This window comes from Podarcis tiliguerta (assembly GCF_965153285.1).
Source record: "Podarcis tiliguerta genome assembly, chromosome: 13".
NCBI classification, from domain to species: domain Eukaryota; kingdom Metazoa; phylum Chordata; class Lepidosauria; order Squamata; family Lacertidae; genus Podarcis; species Podarcis tiliguerta.
In genome coordinates, this window is record NC_139546.1 from 48640406 (window position 1) to 48658127 (window position 17722).

Sequence of the window (17722 nt, forward strand, 5' to 3'; positions counted from 1 at the left end):
TAAAAGGTCCTGCATGCCATGCTGGCTGGACAGTAACTTGATGCTTGGAAGTGGCATCTTGCTTTACTGGAATGTATTGCGTGGAACATGTGAGACTGCCAGCACTGCAAGCTCAAATTGGGGGGGGGGGGGCTTCTGTCCCACAAGCCTAATTTGCCCACATCAGCCAAGCCTCACTGACCTGCCCAACTTGAGGCAGCACCCATAGGGTCTTCCTGGTCAGGATCCCATCCAGGCACTGAGCCAAACCTACTTAGTATCTGCAGTGAGGCTGCTCAAACTGCCTTCAGCCCCTGGGACCCGTGAAGATCACAATTTAGTTGTGTGTGTGTGTGTGTGTGTGTGTGTAACAGAGTATGAAAAATAAAGAGACTTTCTTCCCTACAAGTTGTAAGAAAGATCATAAAATCATACATTAGCTGAGCAGCAACTGAAAAATGAGCTGGTACTGGAGTTTCAGTAACATGCAGGTCAGGGTGGATTTTATTTAAATCAAATTGATTTAAATTGCTAGTCAGTAAGACTTGATTTAAATCATTTTTTTACAGAAAGACTCATTCTTGCTGGTATCATCTTAATATTTACAACCAGAGGAAGATTTTGTTTTGGGAATAATAAATTTTCATAGTTTTTATAGTTATATCAAAAATTACTGATTTGGTTATACTATTAGAAATAATTAAGAAATTATTCTGAGGTTTAATAAGTTAACTTTATATTTGGACAACTTTTCTGCTGTACTTTATTGGAAGGAAAAAAATCATTTCCTCAATAACAATTTATTTAACTGAAGTAATAACATTATAGCATATGTATCCATGTTTAACTGATGTGGTTAAACATTTTGTTGTTTTTAAACAGACTGAGTTTTAGCAAACATGAAAACCTTATTTCCTGATGAATAGTCTTTGGACTATAATGTAACGCAAATAGAAAACTCTCTTTAGATTTTTTTTCCCTCCAAAAGCATTTTATTTTTAAAAATCCAATTTAAATAAAACAATCTGATTTATTTATTTTATTTTATTTTAATCATTAATTTTTATCCACCCTGATGCAGGCTGATTAGGCTGCCTAGGGATTGAGATATATTCAACTTGCTCCAGTCTGATTCTTGTCCTTGCTGTTGTCAACCCACGAAATACTATTAAGGGGCAGTTGTCGTCCTGGAAATGACCCTCACTTCTTTTTGTGTTCTTAATTCCACAGGATATAATGCCACGGTTTTAGCCTATGGACAGACGGGATCCGGAAAAACCTACTCCATGGGAGGTGCCTACACAGCCGACAAAGAGAACGATCCCACTGTCGGAATCATCCCTCGGGCAATAAAGCTTCTCTTCCAAGAAATGAAAGAGAGGGTGGGGTGGCAGTTCTTCCTGAAAGTCTCTTATTTGGAGGTAAAAGCCATCTGTGCTGTCAATATTTTTGTACTTTTGAGAGCAGTTAAAAGGGCCAAAAATATGCTTCTCCCTCGCCTTGAAATCCAAGCCTCAGGGCCAAAATTACTTAAGAATTTCGTTGAGGTTGGGATCAAATGCCTCTGGGCAGGGATGGGCATTTAACCAGTCAAAAAAGATTTGATTGGTCAAGCATTTTCTAAAGCATTAACTTTATTGAAAACAACAACAAAAGACAATCCTTTAATCGTCAACAGGCTTGATATCTGCAAATTACTAAAGCAAAGTCGTTTAAACTGTTAAATCCATTGATTTCAGTGGGTCTACTCTGGGTCATGGCTGACTAAGTCATGCCCAATGAAGTGAACAGCTTTTTTAAAAAAGAAAAATAATAATTATGAAATATTATCAATGTTACATAAGATTTGTTACCTAAGTGGTTCCACGAACAGTTTTTCCGTTTGGCTTTTATCTTCTAATGCCCGGGTCAGCCTGCACTTCAAAACTGACTTAGAATTTATATTATTATTTGCTGTTGTTCTGTTATAACACAACTGTTTTAAAGGTAGAAACAGGCTGATTGTGATCGGAAGGCCAAAGGCCTGTCCAGTTCAACATCCCTGACACCTTTGGGAAGTCCATAAGCTGGAGTAGAGGGCAGTGGCCTTTTTCTGCTGTTTCCCCCCAGTGTCTGGTACAGTGGTGCCTCGCAAGACGAAATTAATTCGTTCTGCGAGTTTTTTCGTAGAGCGAGTTTTTTCGTCTTGCGAAGCACCACGGCGGGGAGGGGTGGGGAGAAGCAGGGCAGCTGCCGCAGCCGGTCCTTGGACTCACCTTGTGGACACCGCGCGACGCGGCTGCTGGAGGGCGGCGGGGCTCAGGAGCGCTACTCCGGCTGCAACGCTGGCTGCTGGCAGCAACGGCTCTCTCAGAGGAGCGCACAAGGGCGGTGGGCAGCGGCGCGAGGCAGCCGGAAGGTCGGCCATCAGCTGGAAGGTGGGAGGGAGCTGGAGGAGCCGTCAGCAGGAAGGTGGGAGGGAGCCGGAGGAGCGGGGAAGCGAGCGAGCGTGCGTGCAGTGACCGTCGCCATGACAGGAGAGGCAGGGCTGTTTCGTCTAGCGAAGCAAGCCCTTAGAAAAATCCGTCTTGCGAAGCACCTCAGAAAACGAAAAACCCTTTCGTCTAGCGGGTTTTTCGTCTTCCGAGGCATTCGTCTTGCGGGGTACCACTGTATTCTGAGACTCAGTGCCTTTGATATGTTGAAGCAGCATGTAGACAGAATCATAGAATGGTTGAGTTGGAAGGGACCCTGTGGTCATCTATTCCACCCCCCTGCAATGCAGGAATATGCAGCTGTCACATACTAGAAACCATTATCCTCTATGATTTAAAGTAGTATCAGATGTTTATGTGGTCAGTTGATTGGTGTGCCAACCCTACTTTTGGGTGGCCTTTTTAAAGAAAGTTTAATTTTTTTCTCTCTGTTTCAGCATACTGTGTTGCTGAAAATGTGCTTGTGGCTCCATAAACTGGCTCGGGTTGCTGTGCTGAACCATTAAAGTTTCTCCTTGCTGTGGATTGCAGTGGAGCTTAACACTCCCATTCCCGGTTCCCTTGCAAAGCTGTGGCTTCCAAGGGGTTTAGGGCAGGAATACAAAAGCTGTGGCAATTCTATTCTGTTTGGCTTTTGGGATGTGTCAAACCTTCTCTTCCAATCTGCTATCTTTTCTTCCTCAGATCTATAATGAAGACATCCTAGACCTCTTGGCACCAGCCAAAGAGCGGACGGCTCAAATCAGCATCCGTGAAGACCCCAAGGAAGGCATAAAGGTGGAGTCCCTGCCAGGATTTGTTATTTTTATAGAACAGGGTACAGCATGTCATAGAGGCAAGGCTGGTAGTGCTAAATAGATCCTGCCTTGTTCTGTGGCAGACACGTGAAAGCTTTTTTGTTGGGGGGGGGGGAATCTGATTGAAATAACCATTCAATTTAACTTTTAGCTTTCCTGTGTATCAGCTAAGCGGCCTCAACAACCCTCTGGCTCATGAGGAGACCCTCTCCAGAGCCTGAAGAGGTCGTCTTCGGGCTCTGTGGAGGGTCTCCTGAGCAAGGAGGACTCTCCAGGGCACTCCCCATTTTATGTGATTTCATGTTTGCACGCAGTGGGGGAGTCACCTGTACACTTACTAGCCTTTCCATAGTTTTTGATTTGCAGCAAATCTGCATCTTGTTTTGGAATTACTGTTATATAGGCCTATTTCCTTGTTAAATAATGATTATAATTTGTTTGCAAATATCCTAGCTAACAGATTAAGAAAAATATTAAATGAATATATACATCAAGATCAAGCCGGGTTCCTACCAGGAAGACAAATGAAGGAGAATATAAGGAATATTTTGAATATAATAGAATATTTGGAGGCTAAAAATGAAAAGAAAGTGGCAATGATGTTTATAGACGCTGAAAAAGCCTTCGATAATGTTTCTGCTGGGCATGCCAAACAGCTAATTTAGCCTATGAATTCCCATAACAGACTCCTTTATCCAGAGGATGGCTAGGGTGAAGCATCGCTTCTGGGAGCTTGAACACAGACTAGCAGTGCTCTGATGTCCCCAGATGGTCTTGATTACGTCTGGACACAGAAAACACCCGTAACGAAAGCTTGATAGGATTTTTTAGAAAGGTGCTGTTGATGAAGCAAAGGGAGGCGAAAAAAACATTTCCTCCCCATTTTCTCTCTTGATACAGATTGTGGGGCTCACTGAGCACGTGGTGCATTCTGCTCAAGAGACCACCCTGTGCCTGGAGCAGGGGAACAACTCCCGAACGGTGGCTGCCACGGCCATGAACACTCAGTCATCACGCTCTCACGCCATCTTCACCATGACCATTGAACAGAAAAGCAAGAGCGACACGTAAGCAAAGGCGTTCAGACAACCTGTTCCCTTAAAAGCATGGTCCATTGAAGGAAGGTTTGGGTTTTGCTGCTCATGAGTGTGTGTTTTAGCACCTTGAGACTGTGCTTAAGAGAGGGTGCCTTGCTTCAAGACAATGAGGGCAGAAAAAGTGGAAGTTGATAACTGATTCAGGAGAGCTCTTGGCGTATTCGAAATGGTGCCTATCGAATGACTATGTCAAGGGAGGATGGAGCAAACTTGTTTTCTATTCCTGGAGGATAAAAGCTCCAGGAATGGCTTCAGATTACAAGAAAGGAGAGTCCGGCTAAACATCAGGAAGAACTTTCTGACAAGTAGGAGCTGTTTGACAGTGGAACAGGCTCTTCCTCGAGGTGGTGGACTCTCCTTCCTTGGCGGCTTTTAAGCAGAGGTTGCATGGTGATCTGTCATGTGTGAGCTAACTGGGATTCCTGCATTGCAAGGGGGTTGGACTAGAGTCGGGTCCCTTCTGACTCTACAGTTTTATCATTCTCCGATTCCCCAACCTAGTGCTTACCAGATGCTTTGGACTGCAGCAGCTGTGCTGGCTGGGGCTGATGGGAGCTTTTAGCCCAAAACATCTGGAGGCAGCAGGTTGGGGAAAGCTGGATTCTTGTTACAGCCTCAGGGTTTTTTGTTCATTGCTGTGTGAGTGAAATGCTCCTACTTCTGGCTTAGGAACACCAGTTTTTGTTCCAAGCTGCACCTCGTAGACCTCGCTGGTTCAGAAAGGCAAAAGAAGACCAAAGCAGAAGGTGATCGACTTCGGGAAGGTGAGTGGTAAAAATTTCTGATGGCATGGTAAGTTTGTCCCCATGGTGAATTGTGATCTGTTCTGTGTTAGAAATCCTCTCTTCAAAGGGGAATACACCTTGTTTTTAGAAATAGCTGTTCAGCCCTGCCTAATTTAACATCAATGGTTTATATGGCCCTCCTCCTCCTCTTTTTTCTTCTTCTTCTTCACTCTCTAAGCTACCATCTCAAAGCAATTTACACATAAGATAATTAAAAACAGCTAAGAACACAAAAACAATACATTTAAAGCAAGATGAAAACCCTAATTAGTGGTCAATAATGGTAAATACACATTTATCCAGCGGGATAAATGTGTATATGCATAAAATATGCATATGCATAAAATTTGTCATCCTCGTCTATTAATTGGTTTAGAGTCAGTATACCCACATCTATACAATTGTCCCATACAACCATTTTTCCATGATTGTTAGAGTAGGATTTCCACACAGAGTCAGTTTAACGTGGAAGAATTGGTCAAATAATTTTTTATTAGCCATTACGTTCCATAACTTTCTAACTGACAAGATTGATTCAAGAGAATCCTAGGTTTTAATATATTTTGATCCTAATGCTGTCCATTCAGATAAAGGAGATATATATGTATAGTCTAGGATTGCTCAATTCAGAAAATTATCCCTAATTTTGGGTTTTCATTGTCTAGTATTTGACAGTAAATAAACTTGACAATATGGTTCCAGAAGGGTTCCTTCGGACTCTACAATTCTAAAAGTGTTGATCTCGGCTCTCCATCTCTTCCCCCTTTTGCGTGTTTGCATGTTTAGGGATCAACATCAACAAAGGACTCCTCTGCCTGGGGAATGTCATCAGTGCTCTTGGAGAGGAAAGCAAGAAGGGCAATTTTGTCCCTTATAGGGACTCTAAGTTAACACGCCTTTTGCAAGGTAAGAGTGGGAGCCAAAAAGTCCATCTTGTGCCTCTGGAAACCTCCTTTCATCTCCCAAAAGTGGTGGGGTGTTGTTTTTTTTTACCTAAACAGTCGCCCTATTTTTCTCCCTTCAGATTCCTTGGGAGGCAATAGCCACACCTTGATGGTGGCCTGTGTGAGCCCAGCAGATTCGAACCTCGAGGAGACGTTGAATACCCTTCGATATGCTGATAGGGCCAGAAAAATTAAGAACAAGCCGGTAGTGAATATTGACCCTCAGGCAGCAGAGATCGGCCGGCTAAAGCTGCAGGTGTGTCTGTGGGCTACTAGATTTGGAGGGGGCAGCAGAGGAGTTGGCTCCAGAGATGTGGGTGGTGGTGGGGTTGTGAGCCGAAGATGCAGGCCAGTGTTGAAGCTAAATCCTTTGAAGACAGAGGTCCTGTGGCTGGGATGGGACGATATGGGATTGGGGGGGGCAACTCCCATCTCTTGCGGGGGTGCAATTAGTGCCAGCACCGTCCGTTAAGAGTTTGGGTGTAATCTTCGACACCTCCCTTTCCATGGAGGCTCAGATTGCAGCTACAACAATCTGCTTATCTCTCTCGCCCTGACCTAGCCACTGTGATCCACGCGATGGTCACCTCCAGACTGGATTATTGTAACTCGCTCTACGTGGGGCTGCCCTTGAGACTGACCCAGAAACTCCAGCGGGTGCAGAATGCTGCAGCGAGACTCCTTACGGGGTCTTCGCTGCGAGATCACATTCACCCGGTGCTATACCAGCTGCACTGGCTCCCGGTGGAGTACAGGATCAGGTTTAAGGTGCTGGTTTTAACCTTTAAAGCCTAGGACCCTCATACCTACGGGACCGCCTCTCCTGGTATGCCCCACAGAGAAACTTATGGTCTTCAAATAAAAACATCTTGAAGGTCCCAGGCCACAGAGAAGTTAGGCTGGCCTCAACTAGAGCCAGGGCTTTTTCGGCTGCGGCTCCGATCTGGTGGAACGCTCTGTCACAAGAGACCAGGGCCCTGCGGGACTTGACATCTTTCCTCAGGGCCTGCAAGACAGAGCTGTTCCACCAGGCCTTTGGCCAGGGCACAGCCTGACTCCCTCCCTCAGCAATCTGCGCGGAGCTCTGGCCCAATGGTTGCCGGTGGCTTGAATTAATTAATTTTATAATGAATGATTTTAGAGTGTTGTTTGTGCTGTGCTTTTGTACTGTTTTATTGTTGTTAGCCGCCCTGAGCCCGGCTTCGGCTGGGGAGGGCGGGATATAAATAAAATTTATTATTATTATTATTATTATTATTATTATTATTACTTGAAAGAGCTGCCACAGAACCACAGGCTGAATTTTCTGATGGGTGAGAAACAGTTCAAAGTAGCAATTTTCTCTCCTTCAGGTTCAACAGCTGCAGGTCTTACTGCTGCAGGCTCATGGAGGGACCCTTCCTGTGTCTATTGGGTGAGGACTGCTGGCCAACAGCACATGTGACACTTCAGTGCTAAAGGCAGCCTGTACTTTTTCATAAACGTTCATTACTGCAGACCTGACCAACGAAGGCACTGGTGCAGAGATCTCTGCAAACATAATTGGCAAAGCTTTGCCCAGCCTCAAGGCATGAATTGATGAGATGCACTTGGAAAACTGCTGCCCTATTTAAGAGAGCATTGAAAGTTAATACGTTGCCAAGACTAATCATCCAAATGCTGCTTGACTTTGAATCTTTTGACTGCAGGATGTGTCACTCCTTCTTAAGCATATAAATCAAATTAACAGAATTCTGGATACAAATCCAGGTCTGGTGCTGCTGCCTTTTCTGTCTTTCTCAAGCTCCTCTTATTCTTCCTCTTGCTTCAAGCCTGCTTTGCATCTTGCTTTCTATCAAAACCCCATTCTCTTAAAACATGCCGAAAACCTGCTCTTCCTGAGCCACTGCAAGCCTTCCCTATTCTGTGGCTCCTTGTAAGTTGGCCCATACTTTTTTCCTTTTTCTTCTTTGTTTTATTTGCCTGCACTTAATGCTGTCCTATTGGGGTGATTTGAGTGGTCCATTTTCCATGCAAGGCTCCCTCCCTCTCATAGAAAACACACAATGCTGTACCCACAGAACTACATGAAAAGGACTGTCTTAGTTAGCCAACCCAAATTTGCACTTGTCTAACATCCTGTCCCCTTGAGGGACACGGGTGGCGCTGTGGGTTAAAGCCTCAGCGCCTAGGACTTGCCAATTGCATGGTCGGCGGTTCGAATCCCCGCGGCGGGGTGCGCTCCCGTCGTTCGGTCCCAGCGCCTGCCAACCTAGCAGTTTGAAAGCACATCAAAGTGCAAGTAGATAAATAGGGACCGCTTACCAGCGGGAAGGTAAACGGCATTCCTTGTGCTGCGCTGGCTCGCCAGATGCAGCTTGTCACGCTGGCCACGTGACCCGGAAGTGTCTCCGGACAGCGCTGGCTCCCGGCCTTTAGAGTGAGATGAGCGCACAACCCTAGAGTCTGGCAAGACTGGCCCGTACAGGCAGGGATACCTTTACCTTACCTTTAACATCCTGCCCGTCTGAGCAGGTAGGATTAGGCAGGGTGCGTGTGTTTCATTCCTCTGGTGTCATTGTGCCATTTAGAGGCACCAGAAATGCTTTCAAGTCCCAGTGCAAATCTGGGGACAAGAATCTCAGCTCCCTTCCAGTTTGGGGCTGGGAACAAGGGGATTGCCTTTTGTTTGTTTTCTATAGAAAAATACATCTATGCTGCAATTTCATTAAAAAAATTCAAAGCAGCTTACAGCTTATATATGTGTGCGTGCGTGCAATAAAAGCGACACAAAGATTTAAAATTGAACACCACAAGCTAACAGTTACAGAAAGTGTTTTTCTTAATGTTCTGCGTAAGCCTGAAGACATAGAAAAGTTTTAAGCAAACAGTTAATATAGAAAATGCCTGCAGCTACGCTGCTTTGATTTGGAAATGCATGGAAAGCAGAGAGGTGATTCTTTCCAAGTGTGTCTAAAGCCTGGGCAGAGCCCACTCTCTGAAGATACTGTGCTGATTGGCAAAGTGTCAATTTCTGAACCCCCATGGCAATCCTGTTTATGCACTGCCCGGAAGGGGGTTATTCTGCAGTTTTGAGAATAATGGAGGAGAAAACTTCTAGTGTGTTCTTCTGTGACATGAAATAATCTTTAACTCATATTTATGATACTTTTTCTAGCAGTGTAGCCTTGTCCTTCCTTGGATTTACTTTTAACTCGCCCTTCCAGGAATCTGGGCTCTTTTTTCCCCTACTTGAATGAGATAAAACTTCCTTAGTGTGCTGGATGCAGGCAGATGACTAGCCAATAAACCACTTAGAGGCTTTATTACAACTGAGCGGTATATGAATTCTGTTAAATAAATACCGGTAAATGCTTCTTTTTTAAACTTCCAGTGGTGAGCCCTCGGAAAACCTGCAATCTCTGATGGAGAAAAATCACTCCCTCGCGGAGGAAAATGAAAAACTAAGCCGCGGCCTCAGTGAAGCAGCAGGCCAGCTTGCCCAGATGCTGGAAAGAATCATTGTGGTAAGGCCTCAGATATTTGGGGGGTGGGGTGGCTGGTGGCGGTGACGCCTTTTTGTGGCATAGGCATGACTTCCCGTCAGTGAGTTCAGAAAGAGGGCTATTCTGTTGCCAAAAATGCAATCTTGTGACTTCATTTAAGAGTTTAGGAATTATTTTTTTAAATGCAGTGCTGTGAGCGATGATTGAAATTCCTGGCTGGTTTTTATGTGACGACCATTTTGTGTGGGGGGTTCCATTCCTGGCCCCCGTTCTTCCCTCTTTGGGTCCATTTGCACATGCCTAAAATGGTCTCTGCCTGTACTGGGTGACCTTGGGCCAGTCACACTTCTCTGAAGTCTCTCAGCCCCACTCACCTCACAGAGTGTTTGTTGTGGGGGAGGAAGGGAAAGGAGAATGTTAGCCGCTTTGAGACTCCTTAAAGGGAGTGAAAGGCGGGATATCAAATCCAAACTCTTCTTCTTCTTCTACTCACTGGAACATATTGTAACGTGAGATCTACTCAGAGTTAGACCCATACTAATTACTGCTTAAATCAGTGTGGTGTAGTGGTTGGAGCAGACTTGGCCCTCCAGATGTTTTTGAGACTACAATCCCCATCATCCCTGACCACTGGTCCTGTTAGCTAGGGATCATGGGAGTTGTAGGCCAAAACCACCTGTAGGCCAAGTTTGAGAAAGCCTGGCTTAGAGCGTCAGATTAGGACCTGGGAGACCAAGGTTCAAATCCTCACTCAGCCATGGGTGACCTTGGGGCCAGCCACTGCCTCTCAGCCAAATCTACCTCACAGGCCTGTTTGGGGGATTAAATGAGGGCAGAACCCCATATGCCACCTTGAGCTCCTTGGAGAAAAAAATGGGATACCAATGCAACAAATTAAACAATAATAGATTTAGTTGACTGAGCCCAACTCTGAACTGCAACCACCTGGGGCCAAATACGCCACCTAGCCACCACCTCCTAAGCCGGCTGTTTTCAACCTGGTGCCCTCTAGAGGTTTCTCGACTCCCATCTCCAATCATGCCCTGCCAGCATTGCTAGTGGTTGAGGACGACGGGGTTGTAGTCACATCCTTTGGTTTAATTCAAAACTATCCCATGACGCACAACCTGCTTCCCACTTTCTGCAGACGGAGCAGCAGAACGAAAAGATCAGCACAAAGGTGGAAGAGCTCCAGAAACATGATGCGTAAGTAGTTGTTCTCTGTGCACACTCTTAGCTGTTCAAAATGCAGACCGATTGTTCGTGGGGCTGGCTACGTCTAAAATACAGGAAGTGAGATTGGTGGGCTGCTTTGAAAGGGCACTTTGGGGCATGAGGATGGGCAGCAAAAGTAAAAACAGGTGTTGTATTATGAGGTAGGAGGTATAAATAAATACCGTATTTTTTGCTCCATAAGACGCACCTTTTTCCTCCTAAAGGGGAAATGTGTGTGCGTCTTATGGAGTGAATGCAGGCTGCGCAGCTATTGCTGAAGCCAGCACAGCAAGAGGGAGAGCTGCGCAGCGCCTCTTGTTGTGCTGCCTTCCCAGCGAAGTGGGAGGAGAGATGGAAGGGAGCCCTTCCGTCCCTCATCCTGCTTTGCTGGGAAGCCAGCAGATCAAGAGGTGCTGCACAGCTCTCCTTCTTGCTGTGCTGGCTTCAGAGGTAGCTGCGCAGCTTGCTCTGGCTTTTCAGGGAGGTGGGAGAAGGGACGGAGGGCAGACGTCAGGAAAAGCCAGCAAGAAGCGCTCTATCCTTAAAGAGCCACGCCGAGTCTGCGGCTCTTGCTGGCTTTTCTTGTTTTCCTCCTCTAAAAACTAGGTTCGTCTTAGGGTTGGGTGCGTCTTATAGAGTGAAAAATACGGTAATCCACATGTTGGTCAGTTAGAGCAGGACGAGTCTATTCAATCAAGCATCTGCATGGCATAAAACTTAACACGGACTCGTAAGTTCTTGTGTGACTGGATTTCAGGTTGAAACTCGACCTACAGAAGCTGCTGGAGGCTCTGGAGGATCAAGAACTGAAAGAGCACGTGGAACTAATGCGCCACCTGCAGCAAGTGATTGCCCAGTTTCTGGTAAGGATCCCCTTGGGGACACGAGGACGTTTCATGGTTGATGGAACCTGCTGCCTTTGCTGCATTTCCCAGTTTGGGGAATAAGCAAGAAGCATTCAAGACATTGAGGACGTGGGTGGCGCTGTGGGTAAATGCCTCAGCGCCTAGGGCTTGCCGATCGAAAGGTTGGCGGTTCGAATCCCCGCGGCGGGGTGCGCTCCCGCTGTTCGGTCCCAGCGCCTGCCAACCTAGCAGTTCGAAAGCACCCCTGGGTGCAAGTAGATAAATAGGGACCGCTTACTAGCGGGAAGGTAAACGGCGTTTCCGTGTGCGGCTCTGGCTCGCCAGAGCAGCGATGTCACGCTGGCCACGTGACCCGGAAGTGTCTCCGGACACCGCTGGCCCTTGGCCTCTTGAGTGAGCTGGGCGCACAACCCTAGAGCCTGTCAAGACTGGCCCGTATGGGCAGGGGTACCTTTACCTTTTATTCAAGACATTCTGTGTCGGTGGCTCCTGGAGAAGTTCAAAAGTAGACCAAGCAGCGCCTTTTTGTTTGGGGTGAGAGCTTGCTGGTGTTTGCAGCATGTAACATTCTGAACTGCACAGAGCATTTGGCAGACCATAGGACTGTCTTGTGGCGCCAGGCAAACCTTGTGTGTTCTCCGCAGAGTGAAACCCCTGCTGGCGTTACGGACATGGACACATCTGATCAAGACTCCAGCGCTGTAAGTAAGAGGCCTCCTGACTTGGTGCGAATCCTGTGTGTACTTTTCAATGCATGGCTAGCGGTTTCTTGTCAACAGGACTCCAGCTACAATAAGGGACTGATGGCAGCAAGCACCTTTATTTAGAAGATTTTGTTGTTGTTGTTTAGTCGTGTCTGACTCTTCGTGACCCCATGGACCAGAGCACGGCAGGCACTCCTGTCTTCCGCTGCCTCCCGCAGTTTGGTCAAACTCATGCTGGTAGCTTCAAGAACACTGTCCAACCATCTCGTCCTCCGTTGTTCCCTTCTCCTTGTGCCCTCCATCTTTCCCAACATCAGGGTCTTTTCCAGGGAGTCTTCTCTTCTCATGAGGTGGCCAAAGTATTGGAGCCTCAGCTTCAGGATCTGTCCTTCCAGTAAGCACTCAGGGCTGATTTCCTTCAGAATGGAGAGGTTTGATCTTCTTGCAGTCCATGGGACTCTCAAGAGTCTCCTCCAACACCATAATTCAAAAGCATCAATTTTTTGGCGATCAGCCTTCTTTATGGTCCAGCTCTCACTTCCATACATCACTACTGGGAAAACCAGAGCTTTAACTATGCAGACATTCGTCGGCAAGGTGATGTCTCTGCTTTTTAAGATGCTGTCTAGGTTTGTCATTGCTTTCCTCCCAAGAAGCAGGCGTCTTTTAATTTCGTGACTGCTGTCACCATCTGCAGTGATCATGGAGCCCAAGAAAATAAAATCTCTCACTGCCTCCATTTCTTCCCCTTCTATTTGCCAGGAGGTGATGGGCCCAGTGGCCATGATCTTCGTTTTTTTGATGCTGAGCTTCAGACCATATTTTGTGCTCTCCTCATTCACCCTCATTAAAAGGTTCTTTAATTCCTCCTCACTTTCTGCCATCAAGGTTGTGTCATCTGCATATCTGAGGTGGTTGATATTTCTTCCGGCGATCTTAATTCTGGCTTGGGATTCATCCAGCCCAGCCTTTCGCATGATGAATTCTGCATATAAGTTAAATAAGCAGGGAGACAATATACAGCCTTGTCGTTCTCCTTTCCCAATTTTGAACCAATCAGTCGTTCCATATTTAGAAGATTTTAGAGACCACCTAATCAATTAGCTCTCTAATTGGTATGCACATAAGATTGTAGAAAGGCAAATCACACAAAACATTTTGTTTAAAAAAATCCAGATGTTAGTTAAACTTTTGCCTCTCCCCCCCTAGGTGTCAGTAGGCGACTTGGATGCTCAAGGGCCCTCTGATGAGTACGCCACTCGGCACGCTCTCCACCAAGCTCAGATGTCCAAAGAGTTGCTTGAGCTCAACAAAGCCCTGGCTCTGAAGGAGGCCTTGGCAAGGAAGATGTCTCAGAACGACAGCCAGCTGGAGCCCATACAATGCCAATACCAGGTAACAGCAGCTGACCAAGAAGGAGTGAGCATCTATACACACAGTGGGCTGCTTGACTGGGTGCCACAGGAGGGCAGCCTCTCCTTTTCTTAGGTGGAGATGTGGCCTGTTGGAAAGAAACGGCTGTAGCCGGGGGGGGGGGTGTGCTTTTAGTGGGGTGCTGAAAAAATGTATGTATGTGTGTTTAAATCAAGACCAGCATCAAGGACCTGGAAATGGAGGTGGCCAAACTGCAGAAGGAAAAAGAAGACCTGGTCCTTGGCATTCATATGACGAAGAAGGATGTCAGCCAAGCAAAGTAAGAGGCGCCTGATCGGGAGCTTTGAGAGGGGAAGGTTGTTGCCTTCATGACTGCAGGGCTGCGGTGTTCCTTTCAGACTCAGCGAACGGCGCAGGAAGCGGCTTCAGGAGCTGGAAGGGGAAATGGCAGATCTGAAGAAGAAGCTGAAGGAGCAGTCGAAGCTCCTGAAGATGAAAGAATCCAATGAGCAGACAGTGTGCAAACTGAACCAGGAAATCCGGGTATGTAGTAGTAGTAATAATAATAATAAAGTAAATAAAAAAGTAAATTGTTATTTATACCCTCCTCATCTGCCGGGGTTTCCCCAGCCACACTGGATGGCTCCCAACAGAATACAGTGGTGCCCCGCAAGACGAATGCCTCGCAAGACGGAAAACCCGCTAGACGAAAGGGTTTTCCGCTTTTCAATGCACTTCGCAGGACGAATTTCTCTATGGGCTTGCTTCGCAAGACGAAAATGTCTTGCGATTCTTGCGATTTTTTCCCCGCTCCCCACCCCCTTTTTCTAAGGCGCTAAGCTGCTAATAGCCTTTTAGCAGCTAATCCGCTAATCCCTTAAGCCTTTAATAGCCGCTAATCCGCTAAACCGCTAATAGGGTTGCTTCACAAGACGAAAAAACCGCTAGACGAAGAGACTCGCGGAACGAATTAATTTCGTCTTGCGAGGCACCACTGTATTATGAATAATTAAAAAATGACAAAACATCAAACATTAAAAACTTCCCTAAACAGGGCTGCCTTCAGATGTCTTCTAAAAGTCAGAGTTGCTAATTTCCTTGACATCTGATGGGAGGGCATTCCACAGGGTGGGTGCCACTAACAAGAAGGCCCTCTGCCTGGTTCCCTGTAACTTGGCTTCTCGCAGGGAGGGAACTGCCAGAAGGCCCTTGGAGCTGGGCCTCAGTGTCCAGGTAGAACGATGGGGGGTGGAGACGCTGCTTCAGGTCTACTGGGCCTTTGAGGCCATTTAGGGCTTTAAAGGTCAGCACCAACATTTTGAATTGTGCTCAGAAACGTAACACCCAGAGGGTACAATAAGAAAGATAATGGGGTTTGTGGTGTGAATAGCTGACAAGGTTGGCATTTTATTGGTTCATGTTTGAGGGACACTGTAACTGTATAACTGTCACTTTAGATGTGTGTATTTTTTATAATCTTAGGAAAGCAGTTCATTCTTACTCTGACTGCCATTATGTTTCTCAGCTACTGTTTAAAAGCAACAGCAACTAGTTTAAGTTTGAATGCTTGCTTTTTCAGGCATGAGAGCTAGAAAAACCAAGAAAATTTGAATGGGATTCTTGGGGACTTTTAACAAGTTATCAAGGCTGTGCGAAAGAAACTAAGGATTTGGAGATTTTAAACTCCCCAGTCTGTGCCAAAAGCTTTTATCAATCAAGCTGATTTCCTGAAGTCCTCCGAGCTGCATGCTCCAAAAATTTTCAAGGCTTCTAAGAATCTGGGCATCTCAGTGTTTGTTTCAGCGATAGGCAATGTGGTTCCCTCAAGACGTCAAATTTCCCCTCCCGTTATCCCTGACCTTTGGCTGTGCTGAGGCCAGTGGGAGTTGGGAGCCCTCCAGCATCTGGCTACACCTGCTAGGCAGATTCTCACCCAAGGCCTTTCCTCCTTTGTTCCCCCTCCAGGCGATGAAGAGTCAACGTGTTCAGCTGATACGTCAAATGAAAGAGGACTCTGAGAAGTTTAAGCAGTGGAGGCAACAGAAGGACAAGGAAGTCATCCAGCTGAAGGCACGGGTGAGTCGAGCGTCAGCACTGAAGTGTACCAGAAAAGCCCTGCAGCCGCTGGGTGTTCTCACCCAGTGGCCAGCCAGATGCTGCAAAGGAAAAGGCCACAAGGAGAAGCTGAATGCAGTGGTACTCTCCCAACCCGTGATTGCAATAATAATAATAATAATAATTTTTTATTTATACCCCGCCCTCCCCAGCCAACGCTGGGCTCAGAGCGGCTTACAAGCAATAATAAAAACAAGATGAATGATTACAACTTAAAAACAAAATTAAAATACAACATTAAAATAATGGAACATTAAAATATTAAAATGTAGCCTCATCGCAGGAGGAGAAGGAAAAGAAAAAAGAAAGAGAGGGAGGGAGGGAATCAAATTGGCTCCAAGCCAAAGGCCAGGCGGAACAACTCTGTCTTACAGGCCCTGCGGAAAGAAATCAGAAATTCCTGCAGGGCCCTGGTCTCATGAGGCAGAGCGTTCCACCAGGCCGGAGCCAGAGTTGAAAAGGCCCTGGCTCTGGTTGACGCTAATCTAACTTCCTTAGGGCCTGGGACCACTAGGGTGTTGCTATTTATGGACCTTGAGGCTCTCCGTGGGGCATACCAGGAGAGGTGGTCCCGTAGGTACGAGGGTCCTAGGCCGTGAAGGCCTTTAAAGGTCAAAAGCAGCACCTTAAATCTGACCCTTAAATTGTAGGCAGACAGCCTCTGACCCTGGAGCTGGAATACAGTGGTACCTCGGGTCAAGTACTCAATTCGTTCCGGAGGTCCGTACTTAACCTGAAATTGTTCTTAACCTGAAGCACCACTTTAGCTAATGGGGCCTCCCGCTGCTGCCACGCCGCCAAAGCATGATTTCTGTTCTCATCCTGAAGCAAAGTTCTTAACCTGAAGCACTATTTCTGGGTTAGTGGAGTCTGTAACCTGAAGCGTATGTAACCCGAGGTACCACTGTATAACCACCGTGGGACTCAGTCTGACTCAGATAAAAGTCTGACTTGGATAAAATAGCCAAAAGCAGCTTCCATAATTGAAGGACAGGCAAGCAAGAAATCCCTTCTGTTCTCAATGGGAAGACAAACTGGGCTCCAAATGCCACAGAACAGACAAAACTCTATCAGCAAAACTTGTGGCTAAATAAAAATAAGCAAAGACACCTGGTAGGCGCTGGCACCGTGGTGCTGTCTCTCTGTGGTCCCTCCAAATTCTCCTGTCTCCCGATTCACTCCTTTCTCCCTAAGATTTAGTTGTTTAATTAACTTTCAGGAGCAAACTCCTGTAAAAGAGTTGTTTTATTTTACGTTAATTGCTTTGGAGGAAGGACATATCCGCGAATCTTATCTGTAAAAGCAGCCTCATGAAGGTCAGTCGGAGTCACTAACGAGCGGCCTTCATCCTGCTGCATGATCTCAACTTGACTAAAGTCTTGCCAAGCCTTCTGTTTCTCATGATTCACCAGGGTCCAGTCAGCCAAACATTTCTGCCATTAAATAGACCTTTGATCTTGCCCTAAATCATTAGCCAGTTCTCTTGGACAAGTTTGCTACCATTCCACTCCAGTTTCCATACATGCAAATCTCTCCCCCCCCCCCCCCCAAAAATGACCTGAGTAACTTCCAGTATTAATGCTTAAGCTGCTGCTTTCTGTGTTCCTTACAATAAGTAATACCATTGGCCTACTTCAGTGTAATCTAAACTGTTTGGCTGTGGCTCTCTAGTCTTCCTTGATACTAGGCCTGGAAATGATGCGTTATGAGGAACGGCTAAGGGAGCTGGGCATGTTTAGCCTGGAGAAGAGGAGGTTAAGGGGTGATATGATAGCCATGTTCAAATATATAAAAGGATGTCACCTAGAGGAGGGAGAAAGGTTGTTTTCTGCTGCTCCAGAGAAGCGGACACGGAGCAATGGATCCAAACTACAAGAAAGAAGATTC

At 46.3% G+C, this 17722-nt stretch overlaps 2 protein-coding genes across 3 annotated transcripts in view; one reads left to right on the plus strand and one right to left on the minus strand.

Annotated features, from left to right (window-relative positions):
• LOC310663206 (histone H4) overlaps positions 1–17722 on the minus strand; it is a 113536-nt gene that overhangs the window by 29884 nt on the left and 65930 nt on the right. The window lies entirely within an intron of this gene.
• The window catches only part of KIF4A (kinesin family member 4A), a 39922-nt gene that overhangs the window by 6944 nt on the left and 15256 nt on the right, over positions 1–17722 (plus strand). For both annotated transcript variants that reach the window (XM_083410058.1, XM_083410059.1), the window contains 15 exons: positions 1210–1400; positions 3138–3230; positions 4151–4317; positions 5017–5111; positions 5919–6038; positions 6157–6332; positions 7429–7490; positions 9450–9582; positions 10709–10767; positions 11534–11639; positions 12287–12343; positions 13556–13741; positions 13936–14039; positions 14119–14263; positions 15686–15796. In XM_083410058.1, the coding sequence (XP_083266184.1) occupies positions 1210–1400; positions 3138–3230; positions 4151–4317; positions 5017–5111; positions 5919–6038; positions 6157–6332; positions 7429–7490; positions 9450–9582; positions 10709–10767; positions 11534–11639; positions 12287–12343; positions 13556–13741; positions 13936–14039; positions 14119–14263; positions 15686–15796 (1805 nt within the window). The remainder of the gene's footprint in view (positions 1–1209; positions 1401–3137; positions 3231–4150; positions 4318–5016; positions 5112–5918; positions 6039–6156; positions 6333–7428; positions 7491–9449; positions 9583–10708; positions 10768–11533; positions 11640–12286; positions 12344–13555; positions 13742–13935; positions 14040–14118; positions 14264–15685; positions 15797–17722) is intronic.